Source organism: Lemur catta, chromosome 9, assembly GCF_020740605.2.
Source record: "Lemur catta isolate mLemCat1 chromosome 9, mLemCat1.pri, whole genome shotgun sequence".
In the NCBI taxonomy this organism is placed as follows: domain Eukaryota; kingdom Metazoa; phylum Chordata; class Mammalia; order Primates; family Lemuridae; genus Lemur; species Lemur catta.
Window position 1 is genome coordinate 59980472 of NC_059136.1, and position 20222 is coordinate 60000693.

Here is a 20222-nt window from a genome sequence, read left to right on the forward strand (position 1 = left end):
AGAAAGTAGACTGTGTTCAATATTGTAAAACATTATTTTGTTCAGTTGAAAGAAATCTTTTATTAATTTGAAAGAAATGGAAAAATTGAAATTCATTAAACCAGGTCATGATGGCAACTGCTATGCCAAAGATAAGTAGTCAACAAACAAGCCTCAAAGAACATTTCTGGTACTATAATGTTGGTTTTATTATGGTCTTCCTAGCGCCATGTGATATTAACAAGAGATTTAAGCTTTCAAAGACTCTTAGAGAAAACTGGAAATAACCACTTCTTACTTATTATAGATAGCTGCACAGATTATATATGTAAGGAACTGTGGGAAAGGTCCAGCATCTTATTGCAAGCTGCTTACCTTGTAAGCGCCATATGTAGCCATTGCACATATCAGGATCATGAGAAGAGAAATTGCAACAGCAATGCACATGTCTGTAAAAGGGTTTAAAAAAAAAAGACAAAGACAATCAGTAGTAGAACCACTGTTTGAATTTTTAGTAGAGATGAGGTCTCTCTCGCTCAGGTTGGTCTCAAATTCCTGACATCAAGCAATCCTCCCACCTTAGTCTCCCAGAGTGCTAGGATTATAGGCATAAGCCATTGAGTGTTCAAAAATAAAAATAAAATAAAAAGCATTTTATTTATAAACCAATTATAAGTGAAAACTTAATGCTAAGTAAACCATCAGACTTTCTTTGGAATTTGAGGTGGTGATCGCTAATATAAGATGTTCTCCCTACAATATAAATGACCATAGATAAGAGATTATTTCAAAATAGGGGAAGAGAGATTGATTGCAGGTATTTTTAAAAGTTTGGTCTTCTGGTCTACCAAATTATAGAAATAATGAGTGAGGTTTTCTTTCATGGTCATATAGGTGTCTGATGTATATTTTATAAACTCATGTGTGCCTCATGGCTCTAATTAAAACCTTCCCGTACCTTCCCACCTCATTTAAAATAAAATCTCAACTTCTTACCTGGGCCTTGATGTCCCTGTTTATTCTAGAGCCTGTACCTACCTCTCTAATCACAACTTGGCCCACACGCTAGTTCCTCACCATAATCCAGCCATATCATTTGGTTTGTTAAATACAGGAAGATCATGCCATCTCAGGCCTGTTTGCAGTTCCCACTGACAAGAGGAAAATTCCCTCGTATTTTCACAGGACCAGCTCCTCCTTCTTAATCATTCATTCACGTCTCAGCTCCAATGTCAAAACTTCAAAGAGCCTCCCTGAATATTCTAGCTGGATTCAGCCTCCCAGTCACTATCACATTACTGCAGTATTTTCTTCAAAGCATACATCGCTATTACCTTATTTCTATTTGTTACTTGTGCACTATCTGCTTTCCTCTGCTAAAGTCACCTTCCTGATGGAAAAGACTTTCTGTATCTTGTTCACCACAACAGCCCCAATATCTACGTGAGAAATGCCCAACAGAGTAGCCACTAGCCACACGTGGGCACTGAGCACTTGAAACGAGTCAATCTAATTGAGATGCGCTTTAGTACAAACAAAAGAACATAAAATATCTCAATAACTTTTATAACGATTACATGCTGAAAAGATATTTTAGATATACTAAATAAAATAATTTAAAAATAATCTCACCTGTTTCTTTTTTCCTTGTTAAATGTGGCTACTAGATGTTTTACAATTATATATGTGCTCACATCATATTTCTACTGAACAATGCTGATCTAGAACAATGCCTACATCATAGTAGTTACTAAGTGAACATTTACTCAGGTCCTGTTACCATATCTTCAGGAGACTCTGATTAGAAGTATGGGATGACTAGGTTTCTAAAGGCAACATGGGGGTTACCATTACACTAAGCATAAAACTGGTGTAGTAAAGTATCTGTACAGTGCTTGACAGCTTTCAAGGCATTTTCACAAATATCTGTTTTAGTTTCGATTTTTTTGGGGGGTGGAGGGGAGGAGACAGAATTTTAAGCTCTGTTGTCTGGGCTAGAGTGCAGTGGGATCACCATAGCTCACTGCAACCTCAAAACCTGGGCTCAAGCAATCCTCCTGCCTCAGCTCCTGAGTAGCTGGGAGTACAGATGTAAGCCACCACACCTGGCTAATTTTTTTTTTTTTTCTATTTTTAGTAGAGACGGGGTCTTGCTCTTGCTCACTCCTGACCTGAAGTGATCCTCCCACCATAGCCTCCCAAAGTGCTAGGATTACAGGCATGAGCCACTGCGCCCAGCCAAGGTAAATGTTACTGTTCCAGTGAACAGATTACAGAACTAGGGCTCAGAGGTTATGTACCTTTATGAAATAGCATTTGCATCAAAAGGCTAAACCATAACTAATTCTATTCCTATGATTTCAAATCTCTGCCTCTTTCCACTACACTATGTTGCCTCTATTTAAGCTTGAAATACTGATCAATGAACCAACCTGGGCTGCCACTTCCCATACATCTCTCTCCAAAGGAAAGTATTCTCGTTTTAGAACCATCCTCTCTGTATCCTAAGGATCAGGGATGGGAGAACATTTTAAGCAGGAGGTTTACAAACAAAAACACCGTAAAAGTACACTCTAGGACAGAAACGCAGATGTATCAACAAAGACCATTTGCCATCCTAAAAAAGTTAAGCTTCCTTAAATATGTCTATAGACTTAATCCAAGAAACTCATAAAGATGTTGATGGCTCTTAATAAAGAAGTAAAAATTTGATTCTCAAAAAGGAAGAAAAGTGAAGGTTATGAGAACATCAGAGAATGATCAGTACTACTCCTTACTCAACATAGCAGGACTTTCGGCCAGGCATGGTGGCTCATGCCTGTAATCCCAGCACTTTGGGAGGCTGAGAGAGGAGGATCCCTTGAGCCCAGGAGTTTGAGACCAGCCTGGGCAACACATGAAGACCCTGTTTCTACATAAAATAAAAAAATTAGCCAGGCATTGTGGTGCACACCTGTAGTTCTAGCTACTCAGAAGGCTGAGGCAGGAGCATTGCTTGAGCCCAGGAGTTTGAGGTTACAGTGACATATAACGATGTCACTATACTCTAGCCAGGGTGACAGACAGACTATCTCCAAAACAAAAAAAAGAAAGAAAAAGATAAAAGGGAACATGACTTCTTTCAGGACACACATACATTTTACAATTTGTAAGTTTCCCCTCTTGTAAGGGAAGAGGTACCCACAAGGAAATTTCCTGCATGCCTCATAGTACTCTCATGGGGTTAATGGGGGGAATAAACTTGACGCATTTTACAAGCAAAAACTGAGGCCCAAAACTGAGAGACTTAACTTCCTAAATCCAAAGATAAAAGTCTGTTTACACACATACATCTAAGCACACAAAGATGCTTTCTAGTGCTGTCCTATGCATGTAGAGCAATGAGGCTTGAACTTCCTGTATAAAGGTAGGACAACAATGGAATGCTCACTGTCTGCTTTCTCTTTCCGTCATCTCTAAGTGTCTTTTCCCCCAGTGAACTAGGCACTGTGTTACTTCATTTAACACATACAACTCTATGAGATGGGCACAATTATTATCTCCCCTTTAGAGAAGAAAAGGATGACTAAGGAAAGTAACTTGTCCAAGAATGCCAGCTAGTGAAGTGATGGATGAGATATTCTACCAGAAAGTCTAACCGCAGAGCCAGTACTCTTGGCCCGCACGCTACCTAGCTGTGAAGGAAGTGATCACACGCAATCGTAGAGGTCAAAGTGCTGGGGAAATCATAAAAGGAGTTAGAGGTCAATAAGCACTATCTGTAAAGCCTATTAGAGTCTGTAGCAATCTCTGAACCTTGAACTCAGGCAGAAGTGTTATTATTTCCTTCTGTGTATACATTGAGGTTTTCTAAATTCTGTACAAGCATATTTTATGAGGAAAAAAATTAATTTTACAGAAGCCAGCCCACTGTAGGATATTCTTTGACTGCCTCATAGATCTTAAAAGACGTAGATAGAGGCAAACAAACCCAAGGCTTTATTCAAAAAATAAAAATATTAATATAACCTACAAAAAGAATAATCTTAATTATATGTCCTATTCTGAAAAAAAAATAAAATAAATAATGAAAGAACGAACTTGCTAACAGGAAAAATAAATTCCTAAAGGGCAGCTTTGCCACCCTTAGAAAGAGAAATAAATTGTCTCTAAGATTAGTTACAGGAATATCTGTCCTACAGATATGTTTACCTAGCAATTAAAAGAAGCTGAGCAAAGAAAGAATAAATCCTCATTAACATTCGCTGGCAGATTCACATTCCAGAGATAAGAGTCTCCAGGAGAGGGGAAGGAAAGGGCAGACTATCTGACTAAGATTCACTACCTGTAGACCAAAAGGCTTTTCTGAGTTTGTTTAAACAGCCCTGAAGAGTTCCTGAGGACAGCAGCGGTGTGAGCTTCCCGACCTCCTCAAGCAGAGAGGGCACCAGATGCCTCCTGTTACCAATCTATAGCTAGGAAGAAAGAGAAACCAATTCCTGTTACCAATCTGCTACATAAGCAACTCAACAGTTTCGCAGCTGTCTCCTGTTAATTGGGATATAGCGGTAACTTTTCTTTTGCCTTCCTTAATAGAGCCTCGAAACCGCTGGGCTTTGAGGCCAACACACCCCTCTCTTCCCTTCTGGTGCGGTGCCCTTTGTCTCAGGAGAAGGTAATAAACTTTGTACATCTTTCTATCCTAAACTTTGAGAAATCTTTCTGTGCAGGAGTATGAATTTCACACTCTTTCAAATAACACTCCGGGACTGGGACTAACATTCACAGTCATAATAAAAAATTTTTAAATTTACATCCTTTACTAAGAATAAATTCAGAAATTTAAAAGGTACAAATAAAAGGAAAGTCGTCAAAGAGTATCTTATCACCACCCACAATGAGATACTATTTACCATAAAAACATTAATTTGAGATGAGGAAGTTTCCACAATGCACAAAATATATCTCAAGCATGTGAAATAGTTAAAAACAAAAGAGCAGACAAAATGGGCTAGTATACAGTCTATCTCCTAGCAATCTAGAGCACCCTGGAAACACTGTGCAGCAGACCACGGTAAATACAGTTATTCTGAGGAATTAAAATTCATTCCTTGTAATTATATCAAAGGCGAATGAGGAAATGGTCCCGATAATAACACGGGGTTTTACAACCATTAGTAGTTCTGGCCAGAGACAGGAATATCCTTTACTTATTCTTTGCACGGTAGCTCCCCCAACCAAATGCCAAAACACACTGACATCACATTGTTTCCTAAATTAAATTCTTGCCTTAATAATGCAGTTCTAATTTGAAAAGGATCCTAAGACAAGCTATGCCACAGGCCACAAAAGGCATCATTAGAAAACGTTTCCTGATACTTAGTCAATTAGTCATTGAAACAGAATAGGCATATAAATTACCTCAACTGCCTTCATTTGAATAATCTATTTCTAATTCTACTTTCCCTTATTTCTTGGATTTGCTTCCTTCCCATAAAACTTGTAGCTAGCTACCTACCTAATTTATGTTCCCACATCTTACTGGCCTTATCATAAATCATTCTTATTTCTAGATTTTCTCTAATTTTTGGCCACCTTTCTGGCACTGCAATACATGAAAACAAACAGTATCTGGGGTCTATTATCACCAGTAAGTCTAGAGAACGATTGTCAGCTGTGTTCACAACAACAGTATGTAGCTAGCTACTCAGAGGAAAATACAAAGTCCTCAAACCCAAAAGGAGCAAACTGAAAACCCATTCAATTCCCTACCACAAGGTCCCACATTCGGAGGTTAAAAGCTTGGGAAAGCATAAGCAATAAGACACTAATTTTATTCCCCTAAAACAGAAGAGAGAGTCTAATATACTTTTTGTATGTACATGGTGATTGCTTATAATTTTTTATTGAAGTATAAAATTCATACAGGTTTTTTTTGCTAACTTGATAATTTATAACTTCATTCTTAAACCCAAAATTTATTTCATAAGTTCTCAATAGATGTGTGACCTGGGATAAACATTGTGATGCTACAAAGACTAACGGGACATAGTCTTTATTCTCCAAAAGCTTAGTATCTCCTCTAGGAACTTAACAAATGAAGGCTGGGGGAGTTCAGAGGGGATGATATTATATTTAACCAAATTAAAGAATTTATTGGATGACATGGTATTTAGGCTGGGTCTTTTTTCTCCTCATAAATTTTATTAATATATTCCCATACCGTATAAGATTCAGCCTTTTAAGGTGTACAATTAGTATCTTTTTAAAGTACATTCACAAAGTTGTAAAACCACAACCACTAACTCGGAATATTTAAATCCTTCCAAAAAGAGCCTGGATACCTATTAGCAATCATTCCCCATTCTCTGCGTTCTCCAGCCCCTGGCAACCACTAATCTACTTTCCGTCTCTATGCATTTGCCTCTTCTGGACAATTCATATAAATGGAATCATACAGTATATGGCCTTTTGTGTCAGGCTTCTTTCATTTAGCATGTTTTCAAGGGTCATCCATGATGTAGGGCGTAAAGATTGAAAATAAGCTATAAAAAGTTAAGAATAATTAATATATAGGCCGGGCGCGGTGGTTCACGCCTGTAATCCTAGCACTCTGGGAGGCCGAGGCGGGTGGATCGCTCGAGGTCAGGAGTTTGAGACCAGCCTGAGCGAGACCACATCTCTACTAAAAATACAAAGAGATTATCTGGCCAACTAAAATATATACATAGAAAAAAATTAGCCGGGCATGGTGGCGCATGCCTGTAGTCTCATCTACTTGGGAGGCTGAGGCAGTAGGATCGCTTAAGCCCAGGAGTTTGAGGTTGCTGTGAGCTAGGCTGACGCCACGGCACTCACTCTAGCCCGGGCAACACAGCGAGACTCTCTCAAAAAAAAAAAAAAAAAAGAATAATTAATATACTCTTAAATGTTAATTTCATCAGAGAATATCTCTTAACTCTCAACTCTCTAAGGAAACTAGCTTCCGCCAGCTATACTCATATTAAGAGATTTCACATAAGTATTACAAAGGTGCTTATGTAACAGTGGAAAAACCAGTGGACAGCATTTAAATTTTTGTGATTATGTTCACTGGAGAACCAAGTTGTATGACTGGACCTCAACAGAAGAAAATAGATTTAACAAAAATATGCATGATCTACACGGATAAATTTGGAGACAACACTGACAAACATTAAAGATCTAGATAATTGCAAAGGCATAAGTTGTAAACAGACATTTTTTTTAAAAGTTGCATGACACTGCAAATTTATTAGTAATTACTGAATGGTACATTTAAAAAGGATAAATTTTTGGTATATACATTATACCCTCAACAAAGCTGTTTAAAAACCATGTTGGCCGGGCGCAGTGGCTCACGCCTGTAATCCTAGCACTCTGGGAGGCCGAGGTGAGAGGATCGTTTGAGCTCAGGAGTTTAAGACCAGCCTGACCAAGAGCAAGACCCCGTTAAAAAATAGAAAGAAATTGGCTGGATAACTAAAAAAATATATAGAAAAAATTAGCCGGGCATGGTGGCGCATGCCTGTAGTCCCAGCTACTCCGGAGGCTGAGGCAGGAGGATTGCTTGAGCCCAGGAGTTTGAGGTTGCTGTGAGTGAGGCTGACGCCACGGCACTCTAGCCTGGGCAGCAGAGCAAGACTCTGTCTCAAAAACAAACAAACAAAAAAAAAAAACATGTTAACTTGAGCCGGTGTGGTGGTTCACACCTATAATCCTAGCACTCTGGGAGGCCAAGGCAGGAGAAGACCAGCCTGAGCAAGAGTCCATCTTTACTGAAAATAGAAAAAATTAGCTGGGCATGTGGCGCATGCCTGTAGTCCCAGCTACTCGGGAGGCTGAGGCAGGAGGATCACTTGAGGTCAGGAGTTTGAGGTTGCTGTGAACCAGGCTAATGCCACAGCACTCTAGCCCAGGCAAGAGTGAGACTCTGTCTCCAAAAAGAAAAAAAAAAAAAAGACAGAGAGTGAAACCATAATATATATTTTTAAAAATTTAAAAAGTAAAAAATATATTAAAAAATTAAAACACATGTAACTAGATAAAACATAACATATACCCTTTTCTTAGGGTTGCGCTACTGTCCAATGACTGCCTAGTGAGGCCGGTACTGCAAACGCCTATACAACACACCCACATCAACTAGAGCTTTGCTTTCTTTACCTTGGTGCAATTTTTGGAAAAAAGAAAAACCTCTTTTCCGTGAAATAAAAAAAAAATTTTTTTTTTTAAAGTGTGGGTGGGTGTGTGTGTGTATATACACACACACACATATACATATATATATACACAGATACATAAAAACACGTAAAGATGTCACTTCTTCCAAAACACATCAATTAATTTAATGTAGTCACACTGGACAAGTTAATGCTAAAACACGGAAGAAAAATAAATGAGCGATAGTGAGAAAATTTCTAAAAAAAAAGGAGTTAGCCTTACCATATACTGAGACATACCTGCAGAGGATATAGTAAATTGGCACTGCACATTTGTTCCAACCTCCCTATTCTGCAGAGGCTAGAAAACTAAAAATCTAAATTTTCCAGATTCCCTTGCAGCTGGGTGCTGGAAGCAGATTAGGCCTTCCCAGTTAAATCCAGACATGTGGCAAAGAATTTCCTTTGACCAAACTTGAGCCAGGTTCCCCCACCCCGAGTCATCTTTTTGTCTAGGCTTCAACATTGGCCCATATAATCTAGTTTTGGCAAGAATCCTACTGTGTCTGTTTAACAAAAATCTCCACTCTTGGTATCTGATTCAATTCCTTACCCCTCACTCTTGCTATCTTACCACCCTAGCCTGCCTGCAGCAAGAATCCTGTTGAGTTGGTCTAGGAAGAGTCCCCCAGCCTTTGTATTTCCTCATTTTCCATCCCCCACCCCTCACCCTGCTCCTGGGATATCTCCACTAGTCCCCGTTGGGGTGGGAGTTGTTGAGTCCAATCTCTTCCCCTACTGCAAAGACCCCACTGTGGCAGTCCCTCTTGAATAAACTCTTCCTTACCATCTTTAACAAGTGTCTGAATAATTTTTTCTTTAACACACAGTAAAACTGAAAAAAAGCAAGTCTCAGAAGAATGCATACTATATGAATCCACTATTTAAGTTAAAGCTCATGAAAATTAAATAAGAGATCAACTAGAGATACAAATGTATGTGGTAAATGAAAAGAAAAGGCAAAAGAATGATAATTCAAAAGAGTGGCTATCTCTGAGCAGAAGAAATATATGCAATCAGAAAGGGACAGATAAGGCTCTTTAAAAATGAAGGTAAAATTCAATTTCTTTTTTTTTTTTTTGTTTTTGTTGAGATAAGGTCTCACTCTGTCACCCAGGCTAGAGTGCAATGGTGTGATCATAGCTCACTGCAACCTCAAATCCCTGGCCTCAAGTGATCTTCCTGCCCTGCCTCAGCCTCTGAGTAATTGGGACTACAGGCAGGAACTACCACACCCAGCTAATAAAAGTCATTTTTTTTTTTTTTGAGAGAGAGTTGAGACTCTGTCTCCCCAGGTAGAGTTCAGTGGCATCATAATAGTTCACTGCAACCTCCAACTTCTGGGTTCAAGTGATCCTCCTGCCTCAGCCTCCCAAAGTACTAGGATTACAGGTGTGAGCCACCATGCCTGGCCTAAAATTCAGTTTTTTAAATCATCAGGCAAGTATACAAGTGCTTGTAGTACCATTATTTGGTACATTTTATAAATATTTTATAAATATTCTTTTATACCTACTCAATATTTAATAAGAAATAATTCAATAAAGAATGAGGAACTCCAAACGATTGTTAATGAAAAAAACGTTCATTGTACATGCAAATTTTCTAAAAGGTTTAAATTTTTTCAACATGAAGATCCTGAGGGGAAAAGAAATGATCCACACACTAAATCTAAGCTAAACTGTAAATCAAATCCTAATTTCAAAAAATGTAAACAATAGTCCCGTGGCTCATGTCTATAAATCTAAGCACTTTGGGGGGGCAAAGGCAGGATGATGGCCTGAGCCCAGGAGGTCAAGGCTGTAGTGAGCTATGACTGAACCACTGCATTCCCACAGGGGCAACAGAGCAAGACCCTGTGTCTAAAAAATAAAAATAAACTTTTAATGTAAACAACATGCATCAGAAAAGCAGCAGTTGAGGCAAAGAGCACAAAAGGGGGAGTACTGGACACCTGGGCTGATCTAGTTCCTGCTCAGCCACTGGCAAATTTAGGACCTCAAATGACTCATGACATACTGCAGGCCTAGCGTATCTGCAGATATCAATACAAAATTTAGCAAATTTTTTATAATATTTTTGTAGGCAAAGCAGGGAAATGTGCACCAAGTTAAATAACTTGGTTAAGTGGAACATCAACATAAGTATTAATAGTTAAATGACTCTACCAGCCAGTTTCAATGCTCCGTTCCCTATCCCAGAACAGACGTGTATGGGGGTAGCAATATACAGCTTGATCTCATCCAGGAATGAGATCAGGTGGAGGGAAGAGAACGAGGCTGCCTCCTGCTGAGGCCAGTCTTGGGTTGGCTGTGGCCCTATATAGAGGTCACTGTTCCTCACAAAGAGGTCAACTCTAGATGACTCTCTCATTCCCAGCTCCAGTACCTTAGGGCCTCCTATCCTTCAGCTCTAGGGACAGTTATCAGCTGGCCTGGATTATCCAAGTGACTTCACCATCTCTAATGGTCTTCTTATATACCTACATCTCTGTAAAAAAAAAAAAAAAAAAAAAAAAAACCTCCTTGAAAATAATCATTCATCAAATATTCACTGAATTATCCTTTAAAAAAATTGGGCAATATGTAGTCCAGATATAGAATGTGCCACCTTTTGAACAACGTGATTTAAAAGATAAATAAACGAAAGAAGGGTAGATGGATGAAAACAAAGGGCCAGGCTGGTCCCCTGCTGTTGTAAGTTCTAGTTCCTCAAGGCTGTGAGGAGACTGCCAAGTTTGTTTGGGTACACGGATGGAGCAGAATGCCACAGCAGGGTAACCTTAACTCTGCTGCTGACAGCCACAGGGAAAGCCCAGCTCTCCTCAGGCTGACCATTCTTTTTTTTTTTTTTCTTTTTCTTTTCTTTTTTTCCTGGTCAAGTGAAGCAGTGGGAGTGGAGAAGGAACAAAGGAATCTGTAACTGGTTGTGATCAATTAGTTGTAAATACCACTGCACTCAGACCAACCTTTTGTTTTTTTTCTATTTCTTAGTCTTTATTATCAAAACGTTCAAACATACACAGAAGTATATAAGCATACACAGAGAAACATAATGAATTCCCATCACTCAATTTGCCTGTATTGTTTTACCTCTGATTGCTCCGTTTTCTGCCCAATCCACCACTGGTGGAAACTAGGATTGTTTCTAGTTTCTGGCTATCATGAATAAAGCTACTATGACCATTTTTATATGTGGCATACAATGGACTTATGTAGTGCCCATTTCTGTAGTGTATATATCTAGGAGAGGAACTACTGGGTCATGGGGTAGGTGTATATTTAGTGTTCGTTTGCCTAAAGTGGTTGTATGATTTATACTCCCTGCAGCAATTTGAGAATGCCAGTCTTTCCACACTCATACCAGGGTAGTACTGTCAGCTTAGGATGTTGGTCATTTTGAAGGGGTGTAGTGATTCACTACTGTACTTCTAATTTGCATTTTGCTTATAACTAATAATGTAGAGAATATTCTCATATGTTTATTGAACATATGGTCATCTTCTTTTGTGAGGTATCTGTCTTTCTCTTATTGATTTCACCCAGAACTGTTCACTGAAAAGACCATGTTTTCTCCAATAAATGTAGGGATGCCTTTACCCTAAATCAGGTGACCATCTATATGGGTAACCATCAAATCTAGACTACTTTCTGGCCATTCCCTTCTTCAGACTAAGTGTGTCTATCCAGTGAAAAAAATAACTATTACTTCTAGAAAGACAAATCTGCAAATTAATCAGAAGTTAAACTAGATGATCTGCTGTGTGGTATTATGCATAACACTGACACTTGCTGTTAAAATTCTTCGCCGAAGCATTAAAATTTCACAAATAAAATTCTGTGCAGTTTACTCCTACTCTAAGTAAGCTATGCGTGCATAAGACAATATGCCACACATACATGCTTTTCAATCACTACCCTTTGAGCTTCTAGGTTAGTGAAATGAACTATTTCTTCTTTAAGTTTTTATTCTGAAGTCATTTTAGACACATAGGAAAGTTGTAAACACAGTAGAGTTCACATATACTCTTTACTCTGCTTCCCCTGTTAATAAGTTACTGAACTCTAGTATAATCATGAAAACCAGGAAATTAACATTGGTACGCTATCAATTAAACTACAGACATTATTTGGATTTCACCTGTTTCCCCTCAATGTCCTCCTCCTGTTTCAGAACCTAATCCAGGATCCCACATGACATTTAGTTGTGTCTCCTTAGTCTCCTCCAATCTATGACAGCTCCTCATTCTTTTCTAGTACAGTCAATTTTTTATAACAAAAAAATCATTTAAAAATTATAAGCATGTATTATTTTTGTATTTTATAAAATAGAAATGTTAAAAGGCTAGATTTAAAAATAATGAGACATAATTATATTTTGTTTATCCCAGCAGTTTCTCCTATAAGCTCTGTTTTGATGTAAATAGGAATTTGGCTTTCTATCAGAGATCATTTTAGGAAAAGATCACATGAAAAAGTGAGATACATCTCTGCTCTGTCTGGATAAAATTGTCAGACAGCTGCCACCATTCCAAAAAGATATCAACATAAAACTGTATATTAACTTTCATAATTTTCTTTCTTTTTGAGACAGAGTCTCACTGGGTTGCCCTGAGTAGAGTGCCGTGGCATCAGTGTAGCTCACAGCAACCTCAAACTCCTGGGCTCAAGCGATCCTCCTGCTTCAGCCTCCTGAGAAGCTGGGACTACAGGCCACCACGCCTGACTAATATTTTCTATATTTAGTAGAGACAGGGTCTCGTTCTTGCTCAGGCTGGTCTCAAACTCCTGACCTTAAGTGATCCAGCCTCCCAGGGTGCTAGGATTACAGGCATGAGCCACCGCTCTCGGCCAACTTTCATAATTTTCGAGCACAATTTAAAGCAATTGATTGTGCCCATCTCAAGGACTATTAATTCTATCCACATGTGAGTTAAATATGGGAAGGTGTATCTGACACAATGACCTTTGACCTATGAGCTTATTAAAGAAAGGAGATCAAAACATTTGGAAATGTAAAAGAAGTTTTAAAAAAAGACCCACTCAATTGAATATATCCACTCTTCTGTACCTTTTTATCCATGTTGATTTAAATGATAGAAAGTCTTTAAAGTAATTACAAAGTATTCATTCAATCCCTTTAAATACAGGAAACATGAGAAAAACCTCAAATGTACTGGAATTAATATCCAGAACATTACAAAACAATTATTATTTTAAAATGTTAAGTACCAGCAAGACTTTGAAGGCAGCTAAATTAGTCTACCCCGTCAGATAGTCATTACCCAGCAAAATCTCTGGCAATTAGAATAAGGCATGCAGTGTTATTATTCAGCCCAGACAGAACCATAGTGGGATCATTTAAAACTTCTTTTTCTAATTTCAATTACCGTAGAAAAGGAATCCTGCTACTGGAATTGTACAGCTCATATAGTCTTTAAACTCAGGGAGAAAAGCAGAAAGATATTAATTTAATATTAATGGAACTCACTATGTTTTCTGGAGGACTTCACAAGAGTAATAGGATTATTCAAAATAGAGAGAATACGAAATGTTATAGCAGAAGTCACGTCTCTGTCTGGCAAGGTAACAAATTACAGGATAATATAATGAACGTCCTGACTTCTTAATCCATGTTAAGAAACAGTAGTGATGGAAGGGCGGGGCTGATGAGTATAATGGAGGGGAGGGGACAGGAGAATTGCTTGAGGCTGGGAGTTCAACACCAGCAACATATTGAGACCCTCGAGTCTAAAAAAGTAAGAAAAATTAGCCAGGCATGGTGGCACATGCCTGTAGTCCCAGCTACTTGGGAGACTGAGGCAGGAGGATGGCTTGAGTTCAGAGTTGGAGGCTGCAGTGAGCTATGATTGTGCCACTGCACCCCAAGTCTAGGTGACACAGTGAGACCCTGTCTCTAAAAAAATAACTAAAATTTTAAAAAATAGTGTTAGAAGATGATGGATATAAAGCATGTCCTGGTTTTCTGTTTACTTCACTACCAGTTGCTCTCCTCCAGACTTCACATAGAGCTCAGGGCTGGGTCTTGGGCCCCCTTCCTTTTCTCTTTATTCTCTCCCTAACATAAACGTCATTTTTAGGCTGATGTCTTCAAATTTATATCTAGTCCATATGTCTTCTCTGGGCTACAGACTCACATGTCTGACTACCTCTATCTCCATTCCATGATAGCTCACATGCTTCAACCATAGCTAATAAACATCAAAATATACTGAGCACACTTATTATAGGCCAAGCCCCATTGTAAGCACTTTTCATGTACTAAGTCATTTAATCCTCATAACAATCCTATGAGGTAGGTAGATACTAGGATTATTCCCATCTTTCAGAGGGGCAATTAAGGCACACAAAGGTCAGCATATTTAACACATGGCAGGGTCAGGGTTCAAACTGAGCTGTTCTGGCTTCAGAGCCCACACTCTGAACAACTATGCTGAGCTAAGTCACTGAAATCAAAGTCTAGTTTCCTCCCCACGTTATGTTCCTATCTCCTGACCCCAGACTTTCTCAACTTAGTAAAGACCCAGGTCATCTACTAAAGTTGGAAAACAGAAGCATCTTTAATTCCTCCCTTTCCCTCACTGCCCAAAACCAGCAAGTTCTGCCAAATCCCACCCTCTTCTCTTATCCTCAGTGCATCTTGGATTGCAGAGAAACATCCCCAAGACCAGTCTCCTGGCCTCTGTGGCCACACACCCAGTCCCCAAATGTACCCTACACTCAGCAATAAAAGGGATCTTAAAACACATCACTTTGCGCATTTACTTAAAACCACTAAGTAGCTTTTTCTCACTCTTGATACAAAATCCTCACTATATCTTTTGAATGCTCCTGGTCTATCTCTAAAACTGCATCTTGAGCTACTCTCTCCCCATGAATTTTGTTTGCTCTAGCCCTTTTGTTTTTGGAGACAGAGTCTCACTCTGTCACCTGGGCTAGGGTCCCATGGTATCAGCCTAGCTCACAGAAACCTCAAACTCCTGGGCTCAAGCGATCTTCCTGCCTCAGCCTCCCACCTGAATAGCTGGGATTACAGGCGCATACCATCACACCTGGCTAATTTTTTCTATTTTTAGTAGAGATGGGGTCTCACTCTTGCTCAGGCTGTTCTCAAAATCCTGACCTCAAGTGATCCTCCCGCCTTGGCCTCCCAGAGTGCTAGGATTACAGGTGTGAGCCATGGCACCCAGTTTTTTTTTTTTTTTTTTTTTAAACTCACGTAGGTTTCTGCAAAGCCGTTAAGAAATAGACCGGGCATAGTGGCTCACTCCTGTAATCCCAGCACTTTGGGAGGCTGGGGTAGGAGGATCTCCTGAGCCCAGGAGCCTGGGGTTGCAGGGAGCTATGATCACACCCACTGTACCCTAGCACCCAGGTGACAGAGCAAGACCCTGTATCAAAAAAAAGAAAGAAAGAAATTTGCTTAATCTTCTATTTGAGATTACACACAGCAGCATCCCTCTCAGTTAGCTTGGACAAGGCATGATTCTGATACAAAATGTTCAGACTGCAGTGATCTTGGAGCTGGGTGCCTGGCTTTCGCCCTGCTTATCCAACATCCACCCACATCCCTGTGCGTGTTTCTATTTACTGAAAAAAGGCTCTGAATTCCCCAAATAATCAGCAACATTATTTCTAGAATGGAAAATGACCACCTTCTAGAAGGTAAATGCTGAAACATAATAGAATACACAATGAGATATTCATGGTTCTTTTAATCTTCCCTGTTGTAATTACTCCTCTTCCTCCTACAAAAGCCAAAAGGCCCAGGGTAAAAAGTCCATGATAAAGCAATAATTTTAAAAATGGGTAAGTTAACATAAGATGAAAAAAGGAGCAATCTTAGACTCTTGCACTTAGAACAGAGGCAGAACTAGGAAGCACATAAATATTTGTTGATTTGTAATGATAGAAAGAAAGTATCAGCCCAAATGGGCTCATGAATCAATACCTATAATTTAATAGAAGGATTGACAATCAGATTCCCTGCCCTAGAAAATACCAAAATATCTACGACTTACTGGCATCATCCATAAACTCAAAGTCACCTCCCAGTTCAGAACTTGAAAAGTGATACTGATCCGGGTCAGCCAGGGCGCTCAGTAAAATCAGCAGTACCACAGCATTGATGACCTGCAATAAGAAAAAAAAATTTTTTTAAGTAACCCCAGGATACAGCCCTTATAACAGAAAATCACACTGACCACATGGAGTTGGAATTCCACAGCGGCTAGACACTCAATACCAAGACCTGCCCATGAAGGGGGCAGGCCAACATTTCCAAGGCAGGAACACTGCGCCAGCCCATTCAGCTGCAGCCGAGATGACAGCAGGATTGCACCTCTCTCCCTCTGGCCTGGACACCCCAGAGCAGGACAGTACAAACACAGGCAGCAGCACTGGCTGCTGGTGGTTAGACAAGCACAAACACTCTCCAATTAGCCAAGCACATTCTAATAAGCTAAAGGTAAGCAGCCCAAGTTTCTTCAGGTGATCAAACATTTTCACAGGTTCAATCAAACCATCTAAGAACTAGTTTCAGAGAATGAATGCAAACCTACTTAGTGGCAGAGCCCCAAAATCGTCACCCCTGCACTGCAGCAGCAGCCCACGTGACTCCCCTTCTGGCCCACATTTCTGCCCTCTGGATACTGTTGAGGACATTTCCCTTGGCTACTTCAAAGTTCAGCTCCTCTAAGCTGAAATCATCTTTCTTAACATCTCCCACCACCTCTGTTCCTCCTTTTCTGTTTTCTGTCTTAAAAAATAGCATCACCATAAATAATTAACGGAAGACATTCAGGCACTATGCTAAGTGCTTTATGTGGATCCTCTCTCTTAAGCCCTTGTAAGAACCTAATTGAAGTAGGTGCTGAATTATCCCCATTTTGTAGATGAGAAAACTGAGACTCAGAGGTTAAGAACACCACCAAAGAACAGAGAACTAACAAACTGTGGCGGTGGGATTTGAATCCAGGAATTTTAACCTCTCAAAGTGCCCTGATCATTCTTGAAGTCTTAATATCATTCTTGAAGTCTTAATTGTTTTGCGTTTACCCACCCTTATTCCCCAAATCCAACCAACTGTGAAGTCCTGACCATTCTACCTCTGCATTTCTATTTCCTTTGTTCTTTCTAATTGTCCTTGCTGAGTAATATGCATGTGTGTCAACACAGATGGGGCTGGAGGGGCAAGTGTTGTACAGTTTAGGTGACCCATGGGCTGAGACTGGGTTGTTCTTTGTTTTGTTGTTTTGAGAGGGGGGGTCTCTATGTTGCTCAGGCTGGCATTGAACTCCTGAGCTCAAGTGATCCTCCTGCCTCAGCCTCCTGAGCACCACGTGAGCACCACTGAGCCTGGCTGAGACTGTGTTGTTATTTCTCCTTTTTTCAAACTTTAGAACTTAGGTTTTATTCAGAAACTCATGAAGTTCAATGTTTTATCCTTCTCAAAATAGAGAGAAAAGATGAACAACCTTTATATATACAAAAGCCTTTACACTAACAACATTAACTAAAGGCATATCCTACTATAAAAATCATATTTGGAAATATCTATTACAGAAGAGGTTCACATGGAATGTCGGGTTGCTTTACAAAACATCCACTCTAGGATTCATTTTTTTAATAGTACAGCATGACATTCAATCCAGAATTCACTTTTAAATGGCAACCCCAAGTGGTTGTTTCAGGATTGTTGTAGGATTTGGAATTCTTCCTCTATTTTCCAAATTGTACAATATGGTATGACTGCTTTTTGAAAACAATTATAAGAATAGCATTCCCCAAAGTACACATACATAAGACTAATTTAAATAGATACTACAAGCATGTAATTAAAAAAAAAAATTTAAGGGGCTGAGCACAGTGGCTCATGCCTGTAATCTCAGCACTTTGGGAGGCCTAGGCAGGTGAGGATCGTTTGAGGCCAGGAGCTCAAGACCAGCCTGTGTAACACAGAGATCCCATCTCTACAAAAAAACTTAAAAATTAGCCAGTGTGGTGGCGCATGCCTGTAGTCCCAGGTATTCATTCAAGAGGCGGAGGCAGGAGGATAGCTGGAGCCCAGGACTTCAAGGCTACAGTGAGCTATGATCATTGCACTCCAGCCTGGGTGACAGTGTGAGACCCTGTCTCTTTAAAAAAAAAAAGACAAAAAAGTGAAGTTACAAAAAGGACATATGGTGGAAAGTTACCTTCTCCACAGTGGTTATGAGAACTAACAGTTTCTTGTTTCTTTCCAAAGAGCCAAGAAATTTCATAGTGCATTTTAAAGAGAGTGTGATTAATAAAACCGTGTTCAAACAAAACTTTACAGAACATATCTAAGGCTTAAAGGAAGTATGGGTTAGTCCCACAACGGGCATTACAATGTTTGGCAAAGATGTTACTTGATAAATTGTCACATTTTGTTGGCATTTCATTCCCTCTATACTCTCATTTCTGAAAAATTATGGAATGAAATAAGATCAGATCAAATGTGCTTTGAAAAAAGTATAAAGAACCACACAAAAGCAATGTATTCATTGTTGCTACCACAACAAAGGGTAGGTTTTAAGGTTAAAAAGGAAGAAGACAAATCTGGGATTTGTGGGCAAAGCTATAAAGGAAGGGATGGAGTAAGGAGTTGGTAAGGTGAGGAGGTAGTACAGTGGGTACTCAGGCAAGCCAGATTTAGGGATCCTGCAGGGCTACTTGCAGAGTTTGGATAAGCGAAACAAGAAGTAAATGGACAATATTACAGAAGGGAAGACTGTCATCTGACCAGAGTTCAAACGAGTGAACACATGTAAAACACTTAGACTGACCAGTGACTGGCATATAACCTCCACTCAAATTAGTTCCCTTACTTCTTCACACCTTAACAAGAGCCACAGAAAAGCTCTCGGCTGGCATCAGAAAATTACTCGTCCTGATCTTCTAAGCCAGTTATGTAGCTGCTTTTCTGCCCTCTCAGTTCCAAGGGACCAGTCAACTCTCAATCAGCTTGTTATCATCCCCTTGCCTGGTCTGCTCATAATACATTTACTAATTGCCTGCAACACATACGGGTGCTTGCTAAGAGCTCAGGAAGGACTAACTCCCCAGGATTTAGAACATGAGGTTAAATATGGCGCATACTCAAATAACACAAAGCATACATAAAACAGTACGTATGACAAGAGCTCCTCAAAAGAAGTATGGAAGTACAGATAAGAAAGATACCACTGAAGCCTGGGGCTGAGGTGGGTTGGCAGGGACCTGCAACAGAAGTGGCAGCATTTGGACAGGGACTGGAACAATGAGGATTTGGAGCCTCAGAGGCAAGGAAAGATAATTCCAAGTATGAGCAAGGCCACTGGGACAGGGGCCTGTCCTGAAGATAGCAAGTAGTTCAATCTGGCTGGAACACAGGGGATGAAGGGAAGTGTCAGGGGATGGAACCAGAAATGCAGGATGGGGCCAGACGGTGGAGAGGCCTCAAAACCAGGCTAGGAATTTGGGGCTTTATTCCAACAGTTAATGAAGATGCTGTGAAGGTTTTTGAGGTGGGATATGACATGATCAGAGGTTATGTCGTTAAAAGATCTAACTGGAAGAGGTGGGGAGGCTAAATTCGATCTGGTGTTAAATAAAAACTACAGGAGTCTACTGTTCTGGACTGAGCTCCCGCACTAGGCACCTAGACCAGACTAAAAACCAAAGTGGAGGTGCCATGCTGCGGTGCCATGAGTAACCCAATGTCAGCCAATCAGTTATTTCTCTACTGTTCTGTTTCCCAGTTCCTGCCTTACCAGGAAAATAACTTCAAAATGACCAATCCACTTTTCTTCATTTCTGCCTTCTTAGCCCTTTTTTGTCTACAAAACCTCCTCTGCTCAGCTCATTTTATGGAATCAAGTGTTGCCCGATTCTAGAATTGCAAATAAAGCCAATTAAGATCTTTAAATTAATTGCTGCAATTTTGTCCTTTGACAGTGGATAATCTTGCAATAGTTTGGCTGATAGGTTATAAGGGTTTTAT

At 39.7% G+C, this 20222-nt stretch overlaps 1 protein-coding gene and 1 non-coding gene across 2 annotated transcripts in view; one reads left to right on the forward strand and one right to left on the reverse strand.

Annotated features, from left to right (window-relative positions):
* The window catches only part of LAPTM4B (lysosomal protein transmembrane 4 beta), a 58856-nt gene that overhangs the window by 27051 nt on the left and 11583 nt on the right, over positions 1-20222 (reverse strand). The window contains exons 2-3 of the mRNA XM_045560722.1: positions 16240-16351; positions 355-428 (exon numbers count right to left, since the gene is read on the reverse strand). Of these exons, the coding sequence (XP_045416678.1) occupies positions 355-428; positions 16240-16351 (186 nt within the window). The remainder of the gene's footprint in view (positions 1-354; positions 429-16239; positions 16352-20222) is intronic.
* LOC123645485 lies at positions 8034-8163 on the forward strand. The gene has a single exon (XR_006737599.1). It is a non-coding gene; the product is annotated as a U4atac minor spliceosomal RNA (small nuclear RNA).